We start from the raw sequence: 26,878 nt of genomic DNA on the forward strand, positions 1-26,878 counted from the left end.
CAGGCCTAGAGATAGACCCTCTCTCATCAGAGAGCCAACCAAGCTCAGCCTGGAGAGACTCATCATTAGGATGGTCTTGTAGTGATCTGTTTTTCAGCTGTAACAACTCCCAACGATTCTACTGAGTCCACAAAGGGCTGCAGTTTGCATTAGGTGGATTGAGAAAGCTCCACATCTGGGAATTAGTAAAGTATTGAACTAAAATGGAGACTTGTGCCTCTGTCAGCATAGAGCATGTCATTCTTTACCCCCTTAAATTGATCCCAAAGAATGAACAAGTCATTTGGTTTCCATTTTTACAAGTTTTTGTGAGGTCAATTTTAAGGAATTTAAGAATTTCTTATCTTTATTACCTCATGTATTCTTACAGTAGGCTGGGACATGCTATATTGATTACATATGTTAGGAACATAAATTATTGTCTCTGTTTAGATAAATCTATAAATTACTCAGCATCTTCAAACGAAGGATCATTAAGGGTTTAGAGTTGGAAAGGACCATAGAATTTATCTCTATCAATACTAAGTAGACAAAGTATGTGTTTGATAATGAAAAAAATTAGTATGTTTTCTTATTTTAATTTTGCTCTTGTTTAATTGAATATAAACAGTAAGAACTGGAGGCAATTATGTAAATTTTTATACTAATAAACTCCTGAAAAAGATAAATGTATAATAAGTAAAATGTGAGTTTGCAACTTGTAACTTTTTGTTATCAGAATCTCAACAGATACTGTTTTCTGCTTATTCTTAGCACTCTATCAAGGCTGCTTTTCCCTTCTGTGGATGACAACCTGCTTAAGTTCCTCTATGATGATAACCAGCGTGTGGAGCCTGAGTGGTATATGCCTATCATTCCCATGGTTTTAATAAATGGTGCTGAGGGCATTGGTACTGGATGGGCTTGTAAACTTCCCAACTATGATGCTAGAGAGATTGTGAACAATGTCAGACGGATGTTGGATGGCTTGGACCCTCATCCCATGGTAATAAATTAGCATTTGTAAGATTGGATTTCTTCTGGTTATAACAGTATACATATATATGTAAAATTACTTTGAAAAAAGTTGAAGTTTTTCTTCTGGGGCATGTTATACAAATAAAGGTTCTATTTCTGAGCTGATTTGGTATGTATGTTTCAAATAACTTTGTTATTTGTTATGGCATATGCCCAATAAACATATTTACATAATATTAGCTATGTACTGGGGATATAAAGATAATTTTATATCTTTTTTTGGTAAATAGTATTTTTTCCCAATTACATATAAAGATAGTTTTCAACATTCATTTTTTAAAATATATTTTGAGTTTCAAATTTTTCCCTCCTTCCCTCCCATCTTTCTTCCCCAAGATGGCAAGCAATCTGATATAGGTTATATATGTACAATCACCTAAATATATTTCCACATTAGTTGTGTTGTGAAAGAAGAAACAGAAGAAAAGGGAGAAGCCACAAAAACAAAAAAAAAGTGAAAATAGTATGTTTTGATCCTCATTCAGACTCCATAAGTCTTTCTCTGGATGTAGATAGCATTTTCCATCACGAGTCTTTTGGACTTGCCTTGAATCATTATGTTGCTGAGAAGAGCTACTCAATCATAGTTCATCGTAGCACAATTTGCTATTACTGTGTACAGTGTTCTCCTAGTTCTGCTCACTTCACTCAGCATCAGTTCATGTAAGTCTTTCCAGGTTTTTCCAAAATCATCCTGCTCATCATTTCTTATAGCACAATAGCATTCACTGCATTCATATACCACATGTTTTTCAGCCGTTCCCCAACTCATGGGAATTCCCTCAATTTCCAGTTTTTTGCCACTACAAAGAGAGCTGATGTAAATATTTTTTGTGGTATTGCTGTATCAAAAAGAATTCAGAGTTTGATAGCCCTTTAGGCGTAGTTCCAAATTGCTCTGCAGAATGGTTGGATCAGTTCACAGCTCCACAAACAATGTATTAGTGTCCCAATTTTTCCACATCTTCTCCAACATTTATCTTTTTCCTTTTCTGTCATATTAGCCAATCTGATAGGTGTGAGGTGGCACTTCAGAGTTGTTTTAATTTGCATTTCTCTAATCAATAGTGATTTAGAGCATTTTTTCGTATGACTATAGGAAGCTTTAATTTCTTCATTTGGAAACTGCCTCTTCATATCCTTTGAACATTTATCAATAGGAGAATGACACTGCCTGTGCTGGGCTGCACTCCCCTTTTACCTAAGTGAAGCAGACCTTTTCTGAAGTCCTTCTAAGTTGTCTTGGGCTAGAAAATTGTTTCACTCTGTCTTTCTGTGGATTCTGTTGCTCCCAAATTCTTTTTGATAGAGGCTTGATTTCACGTTGTTTCCAAGGAAAACTGAGGAGAGTTTAGGCAACTTCCTGCCTTCTCTCCGCCATCTTCAATAGCTTTATATCTTATTTACAGATGCAAATCTCTGGGAAATTTGAAACCTGAGGACTTGGGATTTCTTTTCTACCCCACAAAATTGGGGAAGAAAAAGTCATTTACCCCAGTTTTCCTAGTTCTCATCATACCTCTGAAATATACCAAATGTGATAACCAAACCTAGCTATACATCTACCTAAACTAATAAGATAGTTTGAAATCTATAAGGATACTAACAATGAGAGTGCCATACATTTAAAGCTTCTTTTCCTTCTAATTTCCTTTTCTTACCTTCTTTTCTCCTGTCCCCTTTCTGATTTTTTTAAAAAGAAGAATCCCTTTTTCCCCAAAGATTAAGCCATGAAAAAACAAAAGTTAATTGGAAATTTTGTCCTGAGACATATTAAAGAAAAAAGCTATCTGAAAAAATTTTTTAAAGTTATTTTAAAAGTCTTATACTTCATTGATCTAGTTCTAGAATGTTTAAGTAGAAGTACAAGTCTCTTCCATGATCACCATATTTGCTTTAAATTATTTTGGATATGGGAGTTTTATGAAAGTTTTTATTGAATGAATCAAATTGAAAATTTTAATAAAATTAATTTGATGATTAATAACTTAATACAATGTAATAATTTTTAATAACCTAATTTGTGCAAAGCTCTGTGTGAGACAGAGAAGTATAAAAGTATAAGATGCAGTTCCTGCCCTTGAGTAGTTTGCAGTTTGAGGAGACAAGAAATGAGTACTTGTACCTCTCTAAGACATTGATAGAAGAATTACCAAAGAGTCACATGACTAATTTCTAAATAATTGCTATTGAACTTACAGGGGAAAGAGATTATATCCAGGTGAGAGGTCCCATCTGGCATCATACCCCCGTGGGAGGTATGGAGTGAGAGCTCTGGTTCTGAAAGGATGAGAATCATTATGGGCAGAGGGAGGGAGAATGAGCATTCTTGGTAAATCAAGTGGGATTAGGCAGATGAAGGCATATTGGGGGAACAGGTCAGTCCAGAGGAAAGGATTTGGACAAGTGAATATTTAAGAAATAAGCCATGAAAGGTATATTGGAGATAGGTAGGAGAAAGTTTGGAATAAATACTTGGTTAAGGTGTTTGGAATTTTCCTTGAGGTTATGAAACCTTTGAAGTTTGTGAACAGGACATAACATGATCAAAAGAGTTTTCTAATAAGGTTAGTTTGGTGACAGTGGCTTGAAGTAGAGATCAGAGCCATAAAGATAGGTCATGAGAAAGCTCCTTTTGCTCCGAGCATAAGTTCACACATGTGTGCACTAAGATAGTGGTTTGGAGAAGAGGATGAAAGGGAAAGTTATAGACAGATTGCAGAAAACTTGATACAACTTAGTGACCAACTAGCTAATGGGAAAGAGTTCAAAGATAACCAATACCTTGAGTCTGTACAACCGGAAGAATGGTAGTATCATTAATAGAAATAGGTAAGTTGGCTCCAGTAGTCTGAGCCCAGCTGGCAGAGGCAGTGGGGGGGAAAAGGAAAAGTTCAACTTTAGTTATGTTGAATCTCCAGTAATATTAAGGCTTGCATGGAAGTCCACTGAGCATTTGAAAATATGGATTCAGAGCATGGAGGAGAAGTCTGGTTTCTTTGAATTCACTAAGTTCTTTTCATTTGTGCTTACAGCTTCCAAACTACAAGAATTTTAAAGGAACCATCCAAGAAATTGGCCAGAACCAGTATGCTGTTAGTGGTGAAATATTTGTAGTGGATAGAAATACAGTAGAGATCACAGAGCTTCCAGTTCGAACATGGACTCAGGTTAGTATAAATGCATTACGATGGTTTGGAGTTCTAAGCAATTTCTTAAACTTGGAATTTAATTTTAATAAATATTTTAAAATTTCTGTGATATAATGAGGATTTACTTGTACTGAAAACGGGTTTTAGTTTGGCTAAATGGTATTCAAAATGTATGTCTGTGGGCTCAATTTCTCTCTCTCTGTCCTCCTCTTCCCCCATCATGTGTGCATGTGTGTATGTGCACACCATCTAACTGAGGCCATTGAGTTTTTTCAAACTGTTATCAACTTGAAAGTTCACAGAAGGTTCATGGTATGTTCAGAGCTCAGTTTAGCTCTCTGCTCGGTAACTTAGAAGGCAGAAGTAAAATAATAGTGCTTTTATTTGGTGGTGTGGTAGATTTTTATTGTTGTTTTGGCTTAAAAAATATGGCCACTGAAGTCATGTCATGGGGCATGTAACTGATGTAGCAAAGTTCAAAACACCCAATGAAATGAAGGGGGAAATTAACTGTGTGAAGTTCTTGTCCTCTGTGTCTTTCCGGTTCTGATAATGGAGGAAAGCCTAAGTTGTGGCTTGCATCATGCTATCTTCTTTCTCTCCTGAGGTGGTTTTTTATTACCTTCTTTGATGATTGGGCAGAAATTGGTTGAGGTGAGAAGTAGATGAATGTTTTCAAAAGTTCGCATGACTATTCAAAGCCTTATGGCGTGAGAGACTTCTGAATTCCTTAGCTAGTAAACCAACAAAGGACAGTTGTGTAATCAAAATCCTATTCAAACTTTAAAAATATTTGAACTCATTAGTTTTAGTTTTAATGAAAATTGGGGTAGAAAAAACAGTAAGATTTTTATATGGAAAAATCCCCAAGTTTTACAGCTAAGATGAAGTTTTCTTTGGTAACCAGTAAATCACTGCTTTTATTTTTGCATTCTTGCAGGTATACAAAGAACAGGTTTTAGAACCTATGCTGAATGGAACAGACAAAACACCAGCATTAATTTCTGATTATAAAGAATATCATACAGATACAACTGTGAAATTTGTGGTGAAGATGACAGAAGAAAAACTTGTACAAGCAGAAGCTGCTGGGTTGCATAAAGTCTTTAAGCTTCAGACCACTCTTACCTGTAATTCTATGGTAACTTACATTGAATTTACTAAACTCTTCTTTTATGGTGTCAGAATAGTAATTTTACTGGCTATATAAAAGCCTAAAGGTGTTTTTCTTCAAGTTGTTTGTGGCCATTAATTGGTTTTTATTAGGAAATATAATAATGTGTGATTATATAGAAAGAATTTTTGTCATCATACCTTGCATAATTTCTATTATATTACTTCATGTTATTAAAATATTCACTGATTTTGATAGGGAGAACTATTCAACTTTTTAGAAACATTCTTACAAAACTTAAATGTCAATTTTCTAGGTATATAGCCTGTAATAATTTCACAATTCAGATAGATAAAACATGTAAGCACCTGATAGGTGCCAGGCACTGTACTCTGTAGTCTAGCCGCACTGGCCTTGGCATTCCTCACCTATAATATTGTCTTCTCCATCTCTGTCCCTTATACAGTCTGTGAGTCTGTCCTGGAAGCTCTCTCCTTGCCTGTGCCTCTTAGAATAATGCCTAGTTTCCTCCTAGATTCAGCTCAGGTGCCACCTTTGCCATGAGGACTTTCCTGTTTCCCATGGTTGCTCAGGCCCTCCCTCTACCAGATCACCTAATTTTGTTTATTTTTACATATGGACGTGTTGTCTCCCCTAATAGAAGATAATGCTGCTTTAGAGCAAGAGCTCTTCTAGTTTTTTCTTTGTATTTGTATCTCTAGTGCTTGGCATATAGTAAGTGCTTAATAAATGCTTATTCATTTACTTATTTGTACTTGTAGTGCTTAGCACTGTGCTGGCCTCATAAATGAGACTTAGTAAGTGCATTTTGATTGATTAGTTGGTGTTTCTGTGACTTGAGACACATCTCATTACTTTATGGCCATACCTTGTAAATATATAGGAATATGAATATATTCTTTCATTTAATAAAAATTAAACATCAGCTGTGAGTCAAGCCCTTTACCTTTATACCTTTCCAGAGCCTAAGATAAGACATAGTTTCAGACTTGATGGAGAGGTGTGTGGGGATGAAAACAGGCGGATCAGGGAAGGCTTCATGTAGGTGACACTGAATTGGACTTTAAAGTATAACTATTGATTTAGTAGGTGAAAATGGCCTTTGGGGCCTAGGGAACAGAATGAGCAAAGACTCAGAGTCAGGAGAACCGTTAGTTTGTTCAGGGGGCCAAGACGAGGCTCTGTATGTGGAATAGAGGCTGGTTCTGTCACTCCATCAGTATGGCAAACTGCCAGATGGAGAAACTCCCAGGAAGGAGGAAAAGAAGAGAGGGAGGTGAGGGAAAGGGATAAACATCATATAATGCCCACTATGTGCCAGGCACTGTGCTAAGCATTTTACAAATCTTGTCTCATTTGATCCTCACAGAAACCCTGTGAAGTGGGTGCTATTATTATCATCCCTATTTTATAGCTGAGGAAACAGGCAGGCAAGTTAAGTGACTTGCCCAGGGTCACACAGCTACTAAATGTTTGAGGCTGGATTTGAACTCAGGTCTTCTTGACTTTAGGCCCTGAGCTCTATCTACTGCACTACCAGCTGCCTCTAGGAAGGTCTAAAATGTGCATCTCCTTTGCAACTTATAGTCTCAGAGCAGGGATTCTTAACCTTTTTGTGTGTTACAGACTCCTTTAGCAGTCTGGGGGAACCTAGGGACCCCAATTTTACTGAGAAAGTCAGTGAAAAATTAAGAAACCTCCCCACCGCCATACCAGTTTATAGATACTAGGTTAAAAAACTCTTGTCTTAGCTTTGTTCAGTGGAAGTTGAGTGACTTGCCAGGATCAGAGAGCCAGTTTATCCCAGAACTCAGATTTGAGCCCAGGTCTTCTGGACTCCAAGGCTGTCCACTCTGCCAAGCTGGCTCCTTATGTGTCTGTGTCACAGTGATAGTTATTATGAGTACATTTGTAGGTGTAGTATACATATGTGTAATGCATGTTTGTATAATAGTTTAAACACAAATGTGTGTATGTATAGTTTAGGTAATACATTTTATATATAGAAAGTTATTCATTTATTTTATATTGACTGTATTTATTTACTATATTATGCATACACATGTAATAAAAGCAACCAAAAATTCCTGGAAAAGGAAACTCATTGACTTTCTTTGTACACAGGTATCTAGCCTCTCTGTGGTTTCATCCTCAGCCTTGGAGGCCTTCATGTGTTATTTAAGCCTTGATTTTTTTGGCCAAGTTGTAGGCTTTGACCAGCCTTCTTTGTGAACTGTTCCCAGGGGCCCAAAGTGTCTGCCCTCAGAGCACTCTCAGGAACTGAGCCACCTAGAGTCAGCTGAAGCAAACAGTACTCTGAATTTTTCAGAATCCAAACAACCAGAAACCTCAAATAACTGGAATTTTTCTTTGATTTACTTTTATAGCAAAAAGGAACATCATGTAAACATCTGCTCTCAGAGATTAATTTTTAAAAAAATCTATTGATATCTTCCATTTTTACATCACCTTTATTTCTCAATGTATTCCTCCTCCCATACTCTCAGAAAATAATCACTTAAAATAAAGGGTGAAAAAAGAAGGGAGAAAATGCCAATGAGACTAATGATGAATGAATTTTTTAAAAAATCCTGTTCTGGGGGTATGCCATAGGTCCAGCCTAATCCTTGATAACTGGGAACTGGAGACAGAAGACTTGGGTTCAGATCTTTCCTCTGATACTTAATGCTTATGTGACCTTGGAGAAATCTGTTCATTTCCCCTTATGCAAAATTAGGGAGCTGGACTAGATGGCTTTTGAGGTTCCTTCTAGCTCTAGATCTATGACCCTCTATATGTTAAGTAGTTATGCCATCCTTTGTCAGGAGGAGTTGAAGGTAGAGAGGAAGAAAAAATGTTGGAAAGGCATGATCAATGCCTTTGACTAAATAAGAATGGCCAAATTTGGACATAACATGGAGTACAAAAAAATCCTTGGAAAGGCAAACAGTCAGTATATTGGGATATGGCATATGTCCTAATTTTCAAGTGAGCATTATTTTTCAGACTTCAGAAAAAAGCCTTTGGATAGAAAAACAGCATGGATAGTTTTGGGCTAAGAGGAAAATTTCTCTGGAGACTGTATAGGAATTTTGGAAAGAAAGTGTTCTTAGTTAAACAAATGTCATTACTGCAAATGCTGTAATGGTTTTATTTATTTTAATTTATCAGGTTTCTTTCATATGGTTTCTATGGAGATATTTAGAGAAATGTTTTTGAAATCTTGTCATTTTAATGGATTTCAGGGTTGAGCATTCTTCATATAAGTTGAGTTTAAGTTGACAAATAAACAGTTGAAAAATAAGGAAATATGCAAACTAATATAGAAATATAAAGTCAATTTATTTAAAATCTTTATTTTGAATAGGTGCTGTTTGACCATATGGGATGTCTGAAGAAGTATGAGACCGTACAAGATATTCTGAAGGAGTTCTTTGATTTAAGGTTAAATTATTATAGTTTACGTAAGGAGTGGCTTGTGGGAATGTTGGGGGCAGAATCCACCAAGCTAAACAATCAAGCTCGCTTCATTCTAGAGAAGATACAAGGGAAAATCACTATAGGTAAGATGAAACTTTTAAAAATTGGAACATTAGTTAAAGTGGAAAAAACTTTATTAATAGAAGACATTTTGATCAGTAGAATATAAACAAATACAAAATGAATCTCTTTTCTTGATCCTAATTTTATTTTTCCCTCACATAGAGAATAGGTCAAAGAGAGATTTGATTCAAATGTTAGTCCAGAGAGGTTATGAATCTGACCCAGTGAAAGCCTGGAAAGAAGCACAAGAAAAGGTAATCATTTGCAGAAAAAGACATTCAGAGAAGCTTTTAAAAACACCCCCTCAAGCAAACCAGTGGAAACCCCAGCTCCAACCCTAAGTGTTGCTATGTCACTTTAGTGCTGCTCAAGGTGCTGAATTGTGCTTTCTGGAGACTAAGTCTTCTGTTTATCCCCAGAACAGATACAGCACAGGGATTTGCAGCACACACCCACCCCAAAGCCCTTTGCCAGTGTGACTCAGCCATGACCTGGAGCAATCACTCCAGATGTGAGAAGGTAGCTCAGTCTCCTTGGCCTCTTTCCTGAGCCTGCCGATCAGGGTGTCAGTTGTGGTGGTGGTGGTTTGGTGAGGTGCATGTCTGTGGTCAGAGAGTTGGACTGGTAGCACACAAGCTTTTACACTGTATTTGTGACATAGCCCTGATGGCAGCTAGCCACCACTCACTTGGTCTGGTCCTGGTTCACGTTGGGAGCATGACAAGTGCTCAGTTCACTAGCCCAGTGTGTATTGAGCCCCTACTGTGCACACAGCCCTAAGCTTGGTTCTGTAAAGGATTTTCTGTAGGGACTTGAACTTTGGGACCTCAGATTGAAAGGCTACTACTGAGCTATGTATTACAGATTATGAAAACATGCAATATCCATTCAACAAATGGAATATTGAAAGGTTGAACATCACCCTGTAATAGTCTTTAAAAATGTTAGGAAAACATTATGATTGAGAACACGAATACGAAAAAGTGAGGAGATGTAAAATAACTAGTGTTAGAAAGCTTTGGTGGATCCCATGTGTGTATACAAAACCAGTAATATAATTTTAGCATCTTGTTGAAATATATCTATGGTTATGACAATCCTAATTGAATGGAAACTTAAATTTTCCTTATTCTTAAAAGTTCTCAATCATAATGTCTTTAAAACTTTCATCAAATCACACTATTTGTTTTTATCTACATTATTTGACTTTTTTTCCAATGTGTAGTCAATTGGATTCCTTAGAGTAAATAAATTTTAAAGGAATTGTGTAACATAGTGGTTGAAAATACAGATTAATAGATTATAAAGGTTAGGAAAATAGAGTGGCCAGAATGAAGCAAATCCCAAGTGAATTATGATGACCCAAGCAATCTGTTTTCCTGTGACTGTGCTCATTTTGATTTTTACTTGCTCATTTTCTCAGTTTTGCTCTCATCTCTCTTCATGTTCTCTCTTGACCTTCTACTTCTCCTCTTCTCCCACCCTTAAATTACAGAGTTGTGCATTAAAATATCCATCCTTTTAATGGTTGGTTCAAACAAAAACAGGGAAATAATGTATTAGTAAAATACTGAGTTTGATTTTTTTTTAGTGCAAAGGACAAAAGTGGCTCCAGTCCTGAGAATGTCCAGCTGATAGTGCTGCAAGCAGTACATTTAATGAATACAACTTACTGCTGGGTTTCATCTCAATTGCATGTAACCTGTGGGATTTGGGATAGTAGGAAAAACTGCTTTTTGTTTCTAATTTTAGTTTTTCCAAAAGGCATCCATCCATACTAACAAAAGTATTTTTTAAAGTAACATTTGGAGAAGTGATTGAGAGGCTGCCATTTAAAAGACAAACAAATATTGATCTTTAAAAATAGATTTCTAAAAGTGTCAGAATAAATTACGTTGCTAGTGTCACTGGTGATTATATTTTTACTTTAATATCCCACAAAATATGCTTTGTGAATCACCAGAGCTCAGTCCAAAAAGAGTTTCAGTAAAATATATCCAAATCTGATTTGATGGCACATTGTGAAATGAATTTTAATAGTGGCTTACAACCAAAATATACATTCATATTATGTTTTTTGCAGTGTTTTTTAAAAATCCGTGGAATTGCTGGATAATTAATAATAGTAAAGGATTATCAATGGATAATTTTCATTCATCAATACAACAACAATGATAGATTAAGCCACATCATATTATTTATTTTTTCTTAGCACTTGATTAATATACCTTTGTAATGAAGCATCACATATTTGTAGTTAGATTACCCTTTTATATTTAAAATGTCAACTTATGAACTGTTTTTACACATACAATGGCAACAGAAATTAAATTGAGCAACAATTAATTTTTAATATTAATTTTGTTACACATAGAAAAAAAGTATTTGCTATCTGAAAAGTAATATCAACATGTTTTATTTAGGTCTTTTTTTTGAGACAATCTTATATAAAAATAATTTTATAAATAAAATTTTGGCATAACTTTGCTAATTCTTATTCTGCTAACTCATTAGTCTGGTTCTTAATCCCTTACTAAATTCTTAATGAACTTTCTCTTGTCTCTAAATTATCAGATGATTAATAAGATTTCTAAATTAGGTAGAAAATGTGAGTATTGTTATTATAAATATTATTATAAAGCAGTTTCCATTTTATAGTGTGCTAGGCAAAAATTTTGAATTTTAAATTACACATTCATTTCCCAATATGAAAATCTGACAACTTTCCGTGGGGGGGGGGGTTCAGTCTATAATTAATTGGTACATTGAGGCTCAACTATCAGTCATTAGTTTATTTTTCTTCATGGCTTAATAGTTTGACTAATTTTATATCAATTTTCTGAATACATTGGGACATGAACATATTATTCTTAAGATTGAATCTCTTTGTAAACAAAGTTTAGCTTTTTAATAGGAAACACTTTTAAAATAATCCAAAATATACCTGCAGCTACAATTCTTCCCCTACCTCCTCCTGCCCCAAGGGAGTCATTATATATTAAGTCATTATAATGATTATTTAATACTTGAAATATGTGCTGCTAATGTACAGGAGACTATGGAAAGTTTAATTGCTTTTTTTTTTTCCTTTCCAGGCAGCAGAAGAGGAAGAAACACAAAACCAGCGTGATGATAGTTCCTCTGATTCAGGCACTACCTCAGGCCCTGATTTTAACTACATCTTAAATATGTCTTTGTGGTGTCTTACTAAAGAAAAAGTTGAAGAACTGATTAAGCAGAGAGATACAAAAGTATGAATTTTGTGTAGTAAATATTTTCAAATTATCTCAGTGTTATCAGTATTTCTGTTTTCTATAAATACAGCATTTCACATTATGTTTTGTTATAAGTTTTAAAAAGGCCATACTAAAGTTTGTAGTTACCAGTTATATTTTTATTTTAGGGAAGAGAACTCAACGACCTTAAAAGAAAATCTCCTTCAGATCTCTGGAAAGAAGATTTGGCAGCTTTTGTTGACGAACTTGATGTACGTTTTAGCCTATATGGAAATTGATTTTGAGAATAAATATTTAGAGAACAAGGGCCAAACTTAATTTTGGACTAGATCATGTTGTCTGTGCTGTCTGTGTGTAGATCTTGGCTTTTTAAAAGAGGTTTAATGTGATTAGTAAAGGTGCTAAAATTCAGCTTAAAGAAACTTGAACATAAAGTATATTTCCATTCTGATGAATATACAAACCATATAAGTTGAATTTGTATTAATTACTCTCATAATGTCTTTCTTAAATACGTAATTTGGAATGAAAATAATCCAGACTTCCAAGTCAACCTGACTGTGATCTTTGGCGAGGAAGGAAGAACCTTTTACTTCTAGAATCAATTAGTAAATCCACAAGGCCTCAGTTATTGCTGTCTGTGTATCAGGCGCTGCACTAGTGCTGGGGGGTACAAACACAACAGTGAGACAGGAGCTCTGCCTTCTGGGAGCTTGCGTTCTGACAGAATTTCAATTAAACTTCTTACGTAATTTCATGCGAACTCTAGATGAAAAAGTACAAGCTGTTGTGTCTATTAGTGGTGTCCTACTCTTTGTTACCCCATTTAGGCTTTTCTTGGTAAAGATACTGGAGTGGTTTGCCATTTCCTTCAACAAGAGCTTACATTCTACCATATAAATTCAATTAAATTTCTTACATAATTTCATATAAACCCTAGATAAAAAGAGGAAGTAAAGCTTTCCCATAAAATGCTAGAAAGTGATCATTTCTCAAAGGTCTTTCTTATAAAAGTCCCAGCAGATTAAACTTTATAATAAGAGATAAACTTTTGAAGAATTTTATAACAATAGTAAATCCTTTAAAGCTTTAACTCATTCAAAAGTATAGGTAACCAGAATTGTATGATATAATCTGATTTCTAATGAAGAGCCAGAAATAAAACTTTTATGTTTTTTTGAACATTGAATATACTCAAATATATATTTTACATATGCATTTTTAGATATATTTATCTATTTATCTAAATCTTGTTGCCGTATTTTTGGATTATCAGATTTCTTAGATTGGGAAACATTCATAAATGAAATTTATATAAATTTAACTACAGTTTCCCAATGATTGCAATTGTTATCTCAGAGGTTCCTTTCCATTGAAAATACACATTTTAAAACATTGCAAAGAATGAAAGAGTCCTTTGAAAATACAGAGAAAACGAAAAAGATTCTAATAGTAATAATCTAGTCTTTCTTTAAATTTGACCCGTTCCTGTGAAAATGATGAGATGAAGACTTTGAATGTTTCAGCAATTTTAATTTCTTTATTTTTTGAATTTGCCCTATAAGAACCCCAGGGAAAACTCCTCTGTTTTCCTTTGAGTTCAGAGCAATCTCTTGCCATTCAAACCAATTTCTTTTCCCAAGACTGGATGGTTTTAGGATTTGTATGTCTGGAAAAGTGGTTTTGTACTGAGTCAAGGAATGTTATATTATTTCATGGAGTTTAGTGATTTGTAAACAAAAGCAAATCTCATGTGGACCATTCTGTGAAATATTTTAAAATATCCCTCTTCCCTTATACTTGGGAAAGAGAATCTGCCAGACCTCTAAAAGGGCTCCTTTTCCCAAGATTTTAAAATAATCTCTTCTAAAGGATTTTCATTATGAAAGGGGGTCTTCTTTTGTAATGTGAATAACAGTGCTAAGAATAGTCATTCCCTCATCCAGAGCACTGCTAGATTGATGCCTTTTCATTTTGTCATAATTTTTTGACCACATTATATTGAAACAAGATATGAATCATTCTATTTATGAAATGTTTTGTTTTAGACATTTTCTTCTTTTCCCTATATCTAGGCAAATAGATTTCTCTTTTGACTAGCAACCCTTAGTGTCTTCCCCTCCCAGTTTGATTTTTTTCTCTTTTTTTCTAATTAAAGGGGCCATCCCTTGACTCACTTCTTAAAGAGGCCTATTCGCTATCTCAAAGTGAGAACCTGAAAAGGCCTTAGCCTGAAAGGGCCAGGGTCTCCCAGTGCATCCTAGACCATCTCTAGTTGTCCTGATGAATATCAGGCCACTGGACCCAGATGGCTCTGGAGGAGAAAGTAAGGCTGGTAACCTTGTTACAGCCCTCCCTCACTCAAATCAAAGTCAACTGCAAGTCATGTCATCATTTCCCTGATGTCAAGGTACCCTTCGAAAACGAAGGACAAACACAACAAGCAAATAGATATAATGTGACTGCTGTGATTAAGACCATATTTGTTGATTACTTGCAATGAATCTGATAAATCTAGTCGATATTCTTCTGAAAACTGTAGAGATCCTTGTTCCAAAATAACATAAAACCATAAAATTAAGTAATTTGAAGGATCTTAGACATCTTCCCAATCAGGCTTCTCATTTAACAGATAGGAAGAATAAGGCCCAGAAGAGGTGTAAGTTGCCTAATGTCACACAGTGGCAGAGGGGGATTGAGAATCCAGGTCATCTGACCTCTTGACCAATGTTCTTTTCACCATCTTATGCAGGACAAAATTTAATGTGTTCTATAATGGAATTCTTTCTCACTGTTTTGTAAGGGTTAAGTTTTTTTTTAATCTTACTATAATTACAGTAATTTTACTCCACAAGGCAATTTTTCAGTTTTGTCACTCCCTTATTATTACTCTTTAGAAAGTGGAATCCCAGGAAAGAGAAGATGCTTTGGCTGGAATGACTGGCAAAGCAATAAAAGGTAAAGTTGGCAAACCCAAGATAAAGAAGCTTCAGTTGGAAGAAACTATGCCCTCACCCCATGGTAGAAGGATCATTCCACAGATTACCTCTGCCATGAAGGCTGATGCCAGCAAAAAGTTGCTAAAGAAAAAGAAGGTGGGTAAAAATGTGAGCCTCTTATCTTAATCCAGTCAGGCTGGTAGAGCTCACTGGAGTTGTGCTACTGAAATATGAAGAGTAATTAAACCATTATACAGTGGTTACATTATTCAACATTGTTTTTTCGCTCTATCCTTAAATTTTTGTTCCATATTCTGGTTGATAATGCTAAGTGAGATAGAGGGACTCCTTTCTTTTGGGGTTCAAAAATAGTTAAAGGCCATATGCAGGGAAAAACAATTGAATTCGGATTTAAAAAAGGGAAAATATCAAACATAATTATATCAAGAATTTTCAATGTAAGACTAGAATTGATAAATATATTACATTATGTCAGCTGATCCAAAAATCTCATCAACATGGATATCTCTTGGGTACCATGTTTTCCTATAAATCTTTTATAGAGGATCTGCTTTGAAGACCTTCCTCCAAACTATTTAACATTCTTTGCTTACTAGAGTAGCAATTAGGCTGTCCATCTGTTGTCCCTTACTCTTGATACATAACTAACCACCCATCCTCTCTGTTCATGCATTTCCTGGATGATATCCCATATACAACCATAGCATATTTAGAACTTTGCTTTGGAATCTTAAAGGAGTTAATTAATTTGCATAATTACCAGCCTGAAAGTGCCTTTCATGCTGAAAAAGCCAAATGCCTTCTTTTTGCTTGAGAAAGGATACTTGTTATATCTAGAGATCTGTGAATCATACCAGCAAGCAGCATCATTTGCTATGGTGCCTGGTGAAATTAAGCTACAGATTCTTCTGCTTATGGTTTCCACCTGTCCATTGTGGTCTCAGGATACTTTTCCTATCAACTGGTAACTCTAACAGATAATGCATTAGATACAAGTACATTCTAAAGCAGGCAGTATCTTCTTGTATATAAAGACATACAATCATGTTCAACTTCCTTTCTCATATTTAGGGTGATCTTGATCCTACAGCAATAAAAGTGGAATTTGATGATGAATTAGGTGGAGCACCAGCAGAAGGTGCAGGAGAAGATTCATTGACAATATCTACTCTGGCACCTAAAGGACCCAAACCCAAAAGGGAGAAAAAGGAGCCTGGTGAGCTGTTTGTGTATAAAAATAATTAAAGGTGTCTCAGTCAATCAACATTTATTAAGTGCTGGTGTGTCCTAATAAGGCATAATGCTAAGTTTTGCAGTTTACAAAGAAAGGCAAAAGACAGTCCCCTGCTCTCGTATAAATACTGCAGGCAGGATAACCTGGAGATAAACAACAGAGGGAAAGTAATAGAATTAAGGGAGATGGGGGAAGGCTTCTTGTAGAAGGCATATTTTAACTGGGACTTGAAGATATCCAGAAGGTGGATATGAGGAGGAAAAAACATTTCAGACATGGGAGACAGCCAGAGAAAATGCCTAGAGTTGGAAGATGGTGTGTCTAGTGAGGAGACCAGTGTCACTTGATTGTAGAGTAAGTGATGGAGGTTTAAGATCTAAGAAGGCTGGGAAGGTGAGGGTGGGAAAAGTGATGATGGACTTTGTATACCCAATGGAAGAGGTTTTTATTTGATCCTGGAGACTATATGCAACCACTGGAGTTTATAAGGTAAGGGAGGGACTTGGTCAGACCTGCACTTTAGCAAGGTCATTGTGCCAGTGGAGGATGGGCTAGAATGGGGAGACTGTTGCAGTAGTCCAAACATTAGGTGATGAGGGCCTACATCAGGTGGTGGCAGCATCAAAGAAGACAAGGGGGCATCTATGCAAGATGAATCAACAGGCTGTCACAATAGATTGGATATGAGGAGTGAGAGTGGAGGAATTGATGGCACCTAGGTTTTGAACCTGTGTGGCTGAGAGGATAGTGGTACCCATAACAGTAATAGGAAGTTAGGAAGAATGGACAGTTTTGGGAGAAAGATAATGAGTTCAGTTTTGGACATGTTAACTTTTAGATGTCTACTAGATATCCAATGAGATGTCCAATAGACAATTGGAGATAGGAGTTTGGAGGTCAGCAGAGAGGTTAGGGCAGGATAGGTAGATTTGAGAATCATTACCATAGAGATTGTTATTAAATCAGTGGCTGCAGATGTAATCCCCAAATGACGAAGTGGAGAGAGAGAATGGATGAAGGCTTAGGACAAAGCCTTGGAAGTTACCTATAGTTAGAGGACATGACCTAGAAGAAGATTTGGCAAAAGACTGAAAAGGAGCAGTCAGGAGGAGAAAGAACCAGGAGGGACCGTGCCCTGAAAACCTAGAGAGAAAAGAGTATCAAGGAGGAGAGAGTGATTGTCAGAGACAGTAGAGGTCAAAGAGAGTGAGGACTGAGAAAAGGCCATTGGATCTGGCAACTAAGAGTTCACTGGTATCTTTGGAGAGAGCAATTTTGGTGGAATGATGAGATCGGAAGCCAGATTGTTGAAAGATAAGGAAAGAGAAGAAAGGATGTAGACTGGCTTCTTAAGGAATTTAGCCACAAAGGAGTGGAGAGATAGGAGATAATAGCTAGTGGGGATGATAGCGAGAAGAAGAGGTTATATTGGGGAAAGAAGTTAGATTGGCTTCAAACTGTGTTTTATTTTAAGAGTAGGGTCCAGAGATTTGGGCCCTCCTTGATGAGATAATCTATCCACTGATGCAGATTGAGAATTTCCTCTAAACCTTGGTGTACACCTTTTTTTTTTGAGTAATTGTAACTGAAATAATCACTTGGTGACCGATCCTCAGGTCATGAACCCTATCAGAACTTACTTGTGTTCATCTCTAGAAAATAGTCTTTTGCTGGGCCCCATTCCCAAAGCCTTCACAGCTTTCTAGTACCAGACAGAACTTGCTTTCTATTGATAATGCCTTTTAGAACGTAGCTCCACCTCCACACCAAGATAAGGCATCAGAGAAAGGCTTCTGTGGAAGCCAGTTGGAATAAACCTCTCAATTTTTAGGAGTACTACATTAAAAAATATCATTGGTAATATAATATGGCTAATAATGTATATGTTCTTGCTTTGCTTTTTACTATTAATGATAAAAGATTACTGGTTATTACAAGTTTGGAGTATTTAACTATTATATGTTAATTACTTGACTTTAGGTACCAGAGTGAGAAAAACACCTCTCTCTTCTAATAAATCCGGTGCAAAGAAAGTGAAGAAAAGAAACCCTTGGTCTGATGATGAATCCAAGTCAGAAAGTGACTTGGAAGAAACTGAACCTGTGATTATTCCAAGAGACTCCCTGCTTAGACGAGCTGCTGGTACTGCTAGATATTTATGATCACTATATTCTATAGGAGAGGCTTCTACCAAGTTGTTCATGTCCAAACAATGATTCTTAAGGGCTGTCTCTTTCAACCAAAGAACTTCATTCATTTTGCATGTATAAAAATACCACTTAAATGAAGAAAATGAGTTGGAAATTTAAATGAATTTGTAAGTTGTTACAGTAAGAGAGAAACTTATAGGAAAGGCAAGTCATTATAGAATTAGTGATGAATTTTCAGTGGGAAGTGCTGTGTCTTTGAGCATCCTTCACTTAAAAAAGAAATGCTTTCTGGCAGAGTTGGCTACAGAGTATATTTCTGTGAAATGAGTCCTAGGTTTTTTTAAGTCATTATAAAATTGGAGTTGTTCCCCACAATACTGAATTAAAACATTTTAGGGAGGAAAGGGCTCCTGTGGTAGCCAGCCTTGTGACTTATTCATTATAGAGTTTTTTTCTCTTTTCAATATCTTCTTACACTGCATCACAGGAATCTCTCCTATACTTGGTGAATCCTTGTACTCCATACTCATAGCTCATGGAATCGGGCTTTCCTCCAGCTTTGGGTAAATCACCATGACCACCATAACTGGGATTAAGAGCATATGTCATTGTCTAATATAAAGGCAGCGTGGTTTAGTGGAAAGAACTCTCATTGGATCTGGAGTCAGGGTATCTGGGTATAAATTACTTTAGGCAAGGCCCTTAGCCTCTGTGGGTGTTATGTCCTTGTCTGTGAAATGAGGTGGTTGGATTTGATAATTTCCTAAGGGCCCTTCTAGCTCTCTAAATCTATTCTAGTTTCAAAATTCTTTAATTTCTGGCTTCATATATTTTAAAACAAATCAGTTGCCTATTTAATTAATGTTATTTTTTTATATTTGCATGTTATTTGTTCAGTTGTTTCAGTCACTTCTGACTTTTCATGATCCCATTTGGGATTTTCTTGGCAAAGACACTGGAGTGGTTTGCCATTTCCTTCTCCAGCTCATTTTACAGATGAGGAAACTGAGGCAAACAGGGTTAAGTGATTTGCCCAGGGTTACAAAGTAAGTGTCTGAGGTCAGATTTGAACTCAGGAAGATGAATCTTCTTGACTCTAGGCCCAGCACTTTAACCATGGCACCACTTACCTGCCCCCATACACAGGCACATAGATGTATATATGAACACACACACACATTTTACAGTATTATATATGTATATTTTTTACACTGTCATATTGCTATTATTTAAAGAAAAGTAATTTTCCATAGTCTCTCTCTACACACATACATATGCATATATATGTGTATGTGTGTATATATGTGTGTGTATATATATATACATATATATATACACACACATACGTATACATATACATACATCTATCTGTTTATCTATCTATATTAATAGTTTAAGAGAGAAGGAAAGCAGTTTACCAAAACTAATGAAACATGAGTCTAGCTCAGTAGTATGTGCAGTACTCCACATCCATAGTCATCTCCTTCTGCAGTGAAGGGACATAGGTTCATTCTCATATCTCTTTATGGTCAGACTTGGTTACCATTAATGTTCACTTTCCATTTTGTTGCTGCTACAGTGCTTTCTATTTACCTTGTGCTACTGTTTAAAGAAAAGTAAATTTTGCATGGAATGAAGGATAGTTATATTTCTTTTTTTTCTAGTGTGTCTATTTTTTGGTTGGAGATCAGTACTATAACTACTGCTCAAATCCCCAAATGATTGCAGTAAAGAAAATACTTGACTTTATAGTGTATTAGAGAAGCATCTTTAGAATTTTACCTGAATTTAAGTGAACCTGCAAGCATTTTTTAAGTACTTATCATGTGCCTGGCATTTATAGGCACTGAGAACATAAGGACAAACGAAAGTATCTTGATGTTTTAACAGGTTTTGAACTGAAACCTTGACTTGTCTACATAACAGAAGCAAAGTGGAGAATTGGTTTGCTAGATAACTAAAATTTTGCACTCTTATAAAAAATAGCAAAACTTCTTATTTGCATAATCTGTTTACCTTTTTTTCCCCTAAAATTGGCAAATTTTCCCCCAGGTCCATTAAATGCTGGTATTGATAATGTCTTAATTTACATTTCCCATAATTTTCAGGCTTGTCTCAGAAACACTTAGTAAATATCCTCATTATTTTATGGACACTAGATTGATGCTGTGCATATAGTATAAAGAACAATGTCCAGACACTGGGTCTGGCCCCAACTCTGCCCCATTTTAGGACTTTGGACATGTCACTCCCTTTCTAGACCCTTAGCTCCCTCATCTTTAATTGTTAGATTAAGTAATCTCCAAGGCTTTTTTCCTCAGCTCTGATATTTTTAGAGCATTTCCATCCAGTCCCCAGGAAAGCATGAAAGAGGGGTATTACAGTATGAAAATATTTAATTTAAATTTAATTATCCACTGTAATAGTCTCACTTTTGTACTTCATTTTGAATGTACATAGATACAGCCTAAAAGAATGAAGTGCTTTTTAAAATATTGAAGTACTTTGTATGTTTAAGCTTATTTATGTTAATAAGTCTGAATCCTAATAATTGTGTTTGGTTTTTTCCTAGCGGAAAGGCCTAAATATACTTTTGATTTTTCGGAAGAGGAAGATGATGCTGATGAAGATGACAATAATGATTTAGAGGAATTGAAAGTAAAATCATCTCCTGTGACAAATGATAGAGATGATGAGTTCATTCCTTCAGATGGTTTAGATAAGGATGACTATACTTTTTCTCCAGTCAAATCAAAAGTAACTCCAGAGTAAGTACACATTTGTCTGGTAGGTGTTTTTGGTAGCTGTTTTTTCATGGACTTTAAAAGTGCTGTTTTTCAAACATTCTTCTCCTCCCTGCCTTGCTTAAACTATCAGTTTAGGGAAGGGAGGGGTTTTCTCATGAAATGAACAAAATAGATGTTACTACGTGATAAATGCACTTCTGCAGTTGAAACTGTGATTAAGGAGGAAAGCACAGAAACTGGGGAATTTGGAGGCCTTTTTTTCCCTTCAGAGCTTCAGCCTTGATTTAAGCAATTAAGTCTTGCTTCATTTCCCATATCACTGCAAAACTATGAACTCAGGTTAAGTTTTTTTTAAAATACCAAATTTGAGTTATTTGTTTGTTTCCTTATTACAACTGATATGGCCAAATTCCTAGAATACTATTCATTGGCAATTATCTGACCTGGGCACTAGAGTGCTGTCTACTAGACAGAGGTCCCTGTCCTGAGAAATGGGGTCCACTTGTTAGCCCTGTGTCCTGTCCTCTGCTGCACTGAGACAAAGACAAGAAGTTTTCTGGGAGTTTGTGGGTGTGGGTGTGTGTCTGTGTCAGTGGTCTCTTGAACATTCTCTTTTGGGCTCTAGTAATTAGGATACTTTGAATCAAGGTGTGAATTTGAATTAAGCTTCAGTGCTGCAAGTCATTCTAAATCTGAGAATGAGGTTATTACTACAAATCATATTTTGTTAATTTTTAAATAAGTACCTCTTTTATGTCTTTGTTTTAACTTTCTGTTTTAAGATGAAATACTTAGGAAATGTGGCTTAGTGGACATGGAGTTAGGAAACACTGGGTTCACTCCCCAGCTTTGATGTTTACCGGCTGGGTGACCCATGACTTATGACTCTGTTTCCTCACCTGTAATTAGGGAGTAATAACACTTGTTATTGTGCACCTCACAATTTTATTGTTTGGAAAGAGCTTTTGCAAACCATAAGGCACTATGCAAATGTGAGCTGTTGTTATTATTCCTACAATCAGTCTTTAAAAGAAGTTTAATAAGTTGATTTAGAGCTTGTTCTGTTGATTCAAAGAATGAAGTAGCAGGCATTCTATTTGATAGAGGTAAAACTTCATATTTAAAACAGTCTCTTTATAGTTTAATTTCTCTTTTTAATATTAGAAAATCCTCACATGACAAGAAAACCCAGGATTTTGGGAACCTGTTCTCATTCCCTTCTTATTCACAGAAGTCAGAAGATGGTATGCTCATTTTTTCCTTATTTTCATCCTTATTGGGGATTTATAGTAGTGTAAGATTTATCTTTATTCTTGTAGCAAAGCAAACTATGGATAATTAAGAAATATTCATTTGGCTTCAGAGGAAAAGCATATACACATACACAAAAGTATGTGTGTGTATATACACATATATCTATATATGTCTGCATACTTACATATACAAATATTTGTGTATAGTGAGGAAGATCAGTTTGCTTCTTATATGCAGATGCATGCATCCATGTGCATCTACATATAGGTTTATGTGGGCACACATACATGTATGGGAAAACACACGCATGTATCTACAATGTGCACACAGACATGTGCACACATGCACACACACATGTACATGCATGTAAATATGAAGGTAAATGTAGTCCTTAAACACAGGTGCATGTATCTATGTATACATAATACACATATGTTTGTGTGTGCAAATGTATGTGTGGGAAAATATATGTATATACACCAGTGTTTGTATATGTACATATACATACTTATCCATGTACATATATGTACAAGTTCAGGTTCTGGCTCTGACATTTAATAAACATATAATCATTGACACATCACTTAACTTTTTGAGTTTGTTTACTTCTATGTAAAATGAGGATAAGATTTACACCACCTAATTCACAGTGAAGTGGAGAGGAAAGAGCTTTGTCAACCTTCTAGCACTGTGAAAACCTTTATTATTATTAAGAGTCATCAAATGTGCCTTTAGAAGTTACAAGGGAACTGTTGTTTAAAGTCGTACTTTGTATTACACTATGTTAGACCAGCCTGTGCAGTGCGGTGATGGTGTGATGGCGATGTCGCTGTGAAAAGTAAACTGTTCTGTCCTTAGGGGGTTAACAGCATGTTCATGGATAACTAAATGCAGGATAAAAAAAAGTTAAGTGAGAATGGGTGGGAAGGTGGCTGACCCTCATACCTAGGAGAATCAATGATAGATTAGAAGCAGCTCGGTGATACACCAGACTCAGAGTCAGGAAATCTGAATTCAAATCTAGCGCCAGATATTTATTAGCTGTGAGACCCTGGGCAAGCCATTTAGCTTCTCTCAGCCTCAGTTTCCTCATCTGTAAAATGGGGTAAGAAGCACACCTGCATCCCAGGGTTGTTGTGAGGATCTAAGGAGATACTTGTGATGCACTTTGCAGAGGATAAGCTTTAGATACATGTGGGCCGTTCTCTTCCTCCTCCTCATCAATAATGAAATCAGGAAAAGCCTCGTTAAGGAGGGCACACTCTGAGCCAGGTGAGATGAGGAGAGAGAGCATTCCAGGCATGGAGGCAGGCAGCTGCAGAAGGGATGCCATACACGCACAAGGAAGAGCAAATAAGCTCTTGGCTGGAACCTGGATGGCAATGAAGGGAATTAGAGGAGAGGCTGGCACTTAAATACCAAGCAGAAGTTTATATTTTATCCTAGAGGCCAGAGGGAGTTCCTGAAGCCTCCTGAGCAGCGCAGTGACACAGTCAGATCTGAGCTTTAGCAATGTCAATGTGGCAGCCGATACACTAGAAAGCACAGAATCTGAGTACAAGGAGGCCAGTAAGAAGTCTCTTCCTTGGGACAGTAGAATTAAGGACCTGAGTGACCTTGGGCAAGTCACTTCATATTTTTTGACCCAGTTTTCTCATCTGTAAAATGTGGAGATTGGACTAGATGACCTCTAAGGTCCCTTTCCATCATTAATCTCTTCTATGGCTGTCCCAGTAGTTTCAGCAGGAGGTAATAAAAGCTTGAATTAGAGTGGTCATATAGTGGAAGAGGAGAGAAGGGTGAGACAGTGGGATGGGGGCAAGACTTAGCAATGATTGCATGTGGGATTGAGGAAGAGGAAAGAGTTGGTAATCACTCCAAGGTTCTGAATTTGGGTGACCGGAAGAATGATGGTGCCTTTAACAAAAGTACGAAAGCTTGGAGGAAAGAGAATGGTAGATAATTGAGACTTGATATTCTTCCAGAAAGCTCCAATTTTATTAGGATATAGTTTATTCCATTAGCGGTCTATTAGTATTTAAAGGCGGTAAGCTTCTGGTATGTAATCTTAGCTCCCTGCTCATGTTTTCCTAGGTATTCAATAAATGCTAAAGTTTTGCAACCTGCAGTAATGTTGCATAGTTTCTATCATTTTCTTTTACAATCTCTATCAGTCGAGTGTATCCACACCTCTTAAGGATGACCTTTCAGTAATTTCTGGTAGCAGCGGCCCTCTCTTTTAATGTTATCACAAACACCTTCACTTCCGTAAACAAATCCACGTGACTAGGCTGTGTGTTGGACGCTTCTTGGTTGCTGTGTTGTTGGTCAGGTTCATGTGGGTGTTGTCCATAGAGGGCCTTGCATACTCATTGTTGCTCTTGTCACTGTTATTAAATATAAAACTATGTGGATGCTTCTTCCTCCTTGGCCAGTGTCTCCTATCAGACTTTAGTAAAATTGGTTATAACCCCTGTTATACACAGAAACATCTGGGTTTCTGGTAGAGTTCTCCTAAGCAAAGAGCTAAAATGCACCCCCCCCCCCCCCCGCCCCACAAGATGGCTTGTGTTAGAAAATTTGTATTGTGGAGAAAGCTTGTATTACTGATTTGGAGGAAGAAGATTTGAGTCTCAATCTTGATTCCATTGCTTAATAGTTGTATAACCTTGGGTGAGACTCAGTTTCCTTATTTGTAAAATGAGGTTGTTGAAAGAGTTGATCTTCAAGGTTTCTTCCAGATCTAAATCCCATGATTCTAAATTCAGACAAGGTTCACATCTTCTTTCAAATTAAATTTTAAATTGGTTTAATCCCTCTATCAGTATGTCACCAAATTGGAATTTGAGCAAAGATTTCATACCCAGAGTACCAAAAGTTAAATGGATATTTAGAGATGGTCTAAAAAGTTTTTGACAGAAAACAAATTCTGCCACCAGGTTTCTACTGGTAGCTTGGTAGAACTTGAGTTTGTACTCTTTTGGTGGAGCCTACAAGAATACCGGGTCACTTCCATACCAGGATGAGGCATCAGAATAGAATGTTCAAATACTATTTCAGCATTTGAGTTCTTAGTATTAATATTCCTGAAGATAGCACAATTTGGGCATATGTTGAAATAAACATACTATACAGCTTTTACAGAATATATTTTAACAAGGCTTGTTCAGTGTTTAGCTTATATTAGCTTTATTGGATTTGCACTATAAATATCTTGAACTACTGGAATTTTGTACTATCAAAATTAAAATAATGTATGTATCTGAGATCAAGGATACAAACATTACAACCTATAGTGATATTTTGGTTAAATCTTGCATTCCGTTTTTGCCATGGCTCTTTTTATGTTGCTGTCCTCTTGATCTTAGAAAGTAGGAACTGTTAGTTACATCTCCTCTTTAGTATTTCCACTGATACATTTGGTTCCCAGTTTATATTTTGGCAAGGGATATGTTTTAAAGGGTAACAGTGAGGGCAATTTTTGAGCTCATTTCCTGAAGAAGCTTTATTGTTTACAGATGCAACAAAATTTGACAGTGGTGAAGAGGATTCTGCCTCTGTCTTTTCATCTTCATTTGCTCTAAAATCAACAGAAAAACCTCCAAGTAAAACAGTGGCTGCCAAAAAAGGTAAGTGTCTATATTTAAACTAATGAGGTATTTGCTAAGTCATAGAGACAACTAATATCAGACAGGTTTGAACTAGTTTGCTTAAAATCCTCTACACCAGAATCTCATGCTAACATTATGAGCTAGAGAGAAGAATTTGGAATAAGCAGCCTCTTTGGACTCCAGTTCTTATTACCAGATAACCACTTGACATCTTCACCTCTATGCCCTGATGACAATTTGGGCTCACCATGAGCTCTGAAGAGAAGTCGTGTTTTACCCTGCTACCAAGGCACACAACACTGAGACCGTCTTCAAGTCCTTATTCTCCTTTATCCAGTCAGTTCCAAAGTTTAGTCCAGACTGTCTTTAGTGTCTCTCAACAGCTTCTCCTCCTTTCTCCTATTGCTACCAGCCTAGTTCAGCATCTTTTAGCCTTTCATCTTGTACTATTACTAATATTTTACCAGCTGGTTTCCCTGACTCTATTTTCTCCTTTTTCGATTTATTTTATAGACCACTGGCCGAATAATCTTTTTACTGTATAGCTCTGCTTCTCAAAAACCTTCATTGGCTTCCACTGCCAGTAGGATCAAGTTCAGACTCCTTAGACTAGCATTTAAGCCTATGAACTGTATGACTCCAACATGCCTTTTCAGTTTCATCTTTGATTCTTCTCCCTTCTGATTTCATGCAACATTAACTATAGTGATATACTAAGGCAAAACAAAAAACCAGCTGTGCCTTCAGGGAGCTTACAGCACTCAAAGGGATTCAACCTTTTGTAGATAAGGAAATACAAGATAACTTGAAGAGAAAGAGAGATCCTTAAGAACTAAAAG

The 26,878-nt window shown here is 36.3% G+C and overlaps 1 protein-coding gene across 1 annotated transcript in view; it reads left to right on the forward strand.

Annotated features, from left to right (window-relative positions):
• TOP2B (DNA topoisomerase II beta) overlaps nucleotides 1-26,878 on the forward strand; it is an 89,990-nt gene that overhangs the window by 52,079 nt on the left and 11,033 nt on the right. Inside the window, exons 21-33 of the mRNA XM_036760485.1 lie at nucleotides 754-985; nucleotides 4,053-4,187; nucleotides 5,110-5,310; nucleotides 8,672-8,867; nucleotides 9,010-9,101; nucleotides 11,943-12,098; nucleotides 12,251-12,334; nucleotides 14,981-15,178; nucleotides 16,115-16,259; nucleotides 18,258-18,419; nucleotides 21,000-21,195; nucleotides 22,339-22,418; nucleotides 25,947-26,057. Coding sequence (XP_036616380.1) covers nucleotides 754-985; nucleotides 4,053-4,187; nucleotides 5,110-5,310; nucleotides 8,672-8,867; nucleotides 9,010-9,101; nucleotides 11,943-12,098; nucleotides 12,251-12,334; nucleotides 14,981-15,178; nucleotides 16,115-16,259; nucleotides 18,258-18,419; nucleotides 21,000-21,195; nucleotides 22,339-22,418; nucleotides 25,947-26,057 — 1,988 coding nt within the window. The remainder of the gene's footprint in view (nucleotides 1-753; nucleotides 986-4,052; nucleotides 4,188-5,109; nucleotides 5,311-8,671; nucleotides 8,868-9,009; nucleotides 9,102-11,942; nucleotides 12,099-12,250; nucleotides 12,335-14,980; nucleotides 15,179-16,114; nucleotides 16,260-18,257; nucleotides 18,420-20,999; nucleotides 21,196-22,338; nucleotides 22,419-25,946; nucleotides 26,058-26,878) is intronic.

This window comes from Trichosurus vulpecula, chromosome 5 (genome assembly GCF_011100635.1).
Source record: "Trichosurus vulpecula isolate mTriVul1 chromosome 5, mTriVul1.pri, whole genome shotgun sequence".
Classification (NCBI taxonomy): Eukaryota; Metazoa; Chordata; class Mammalia; order Diprotodontia; family Phalangeridae; genus Trichosurus; species Trichosurus vulpecula.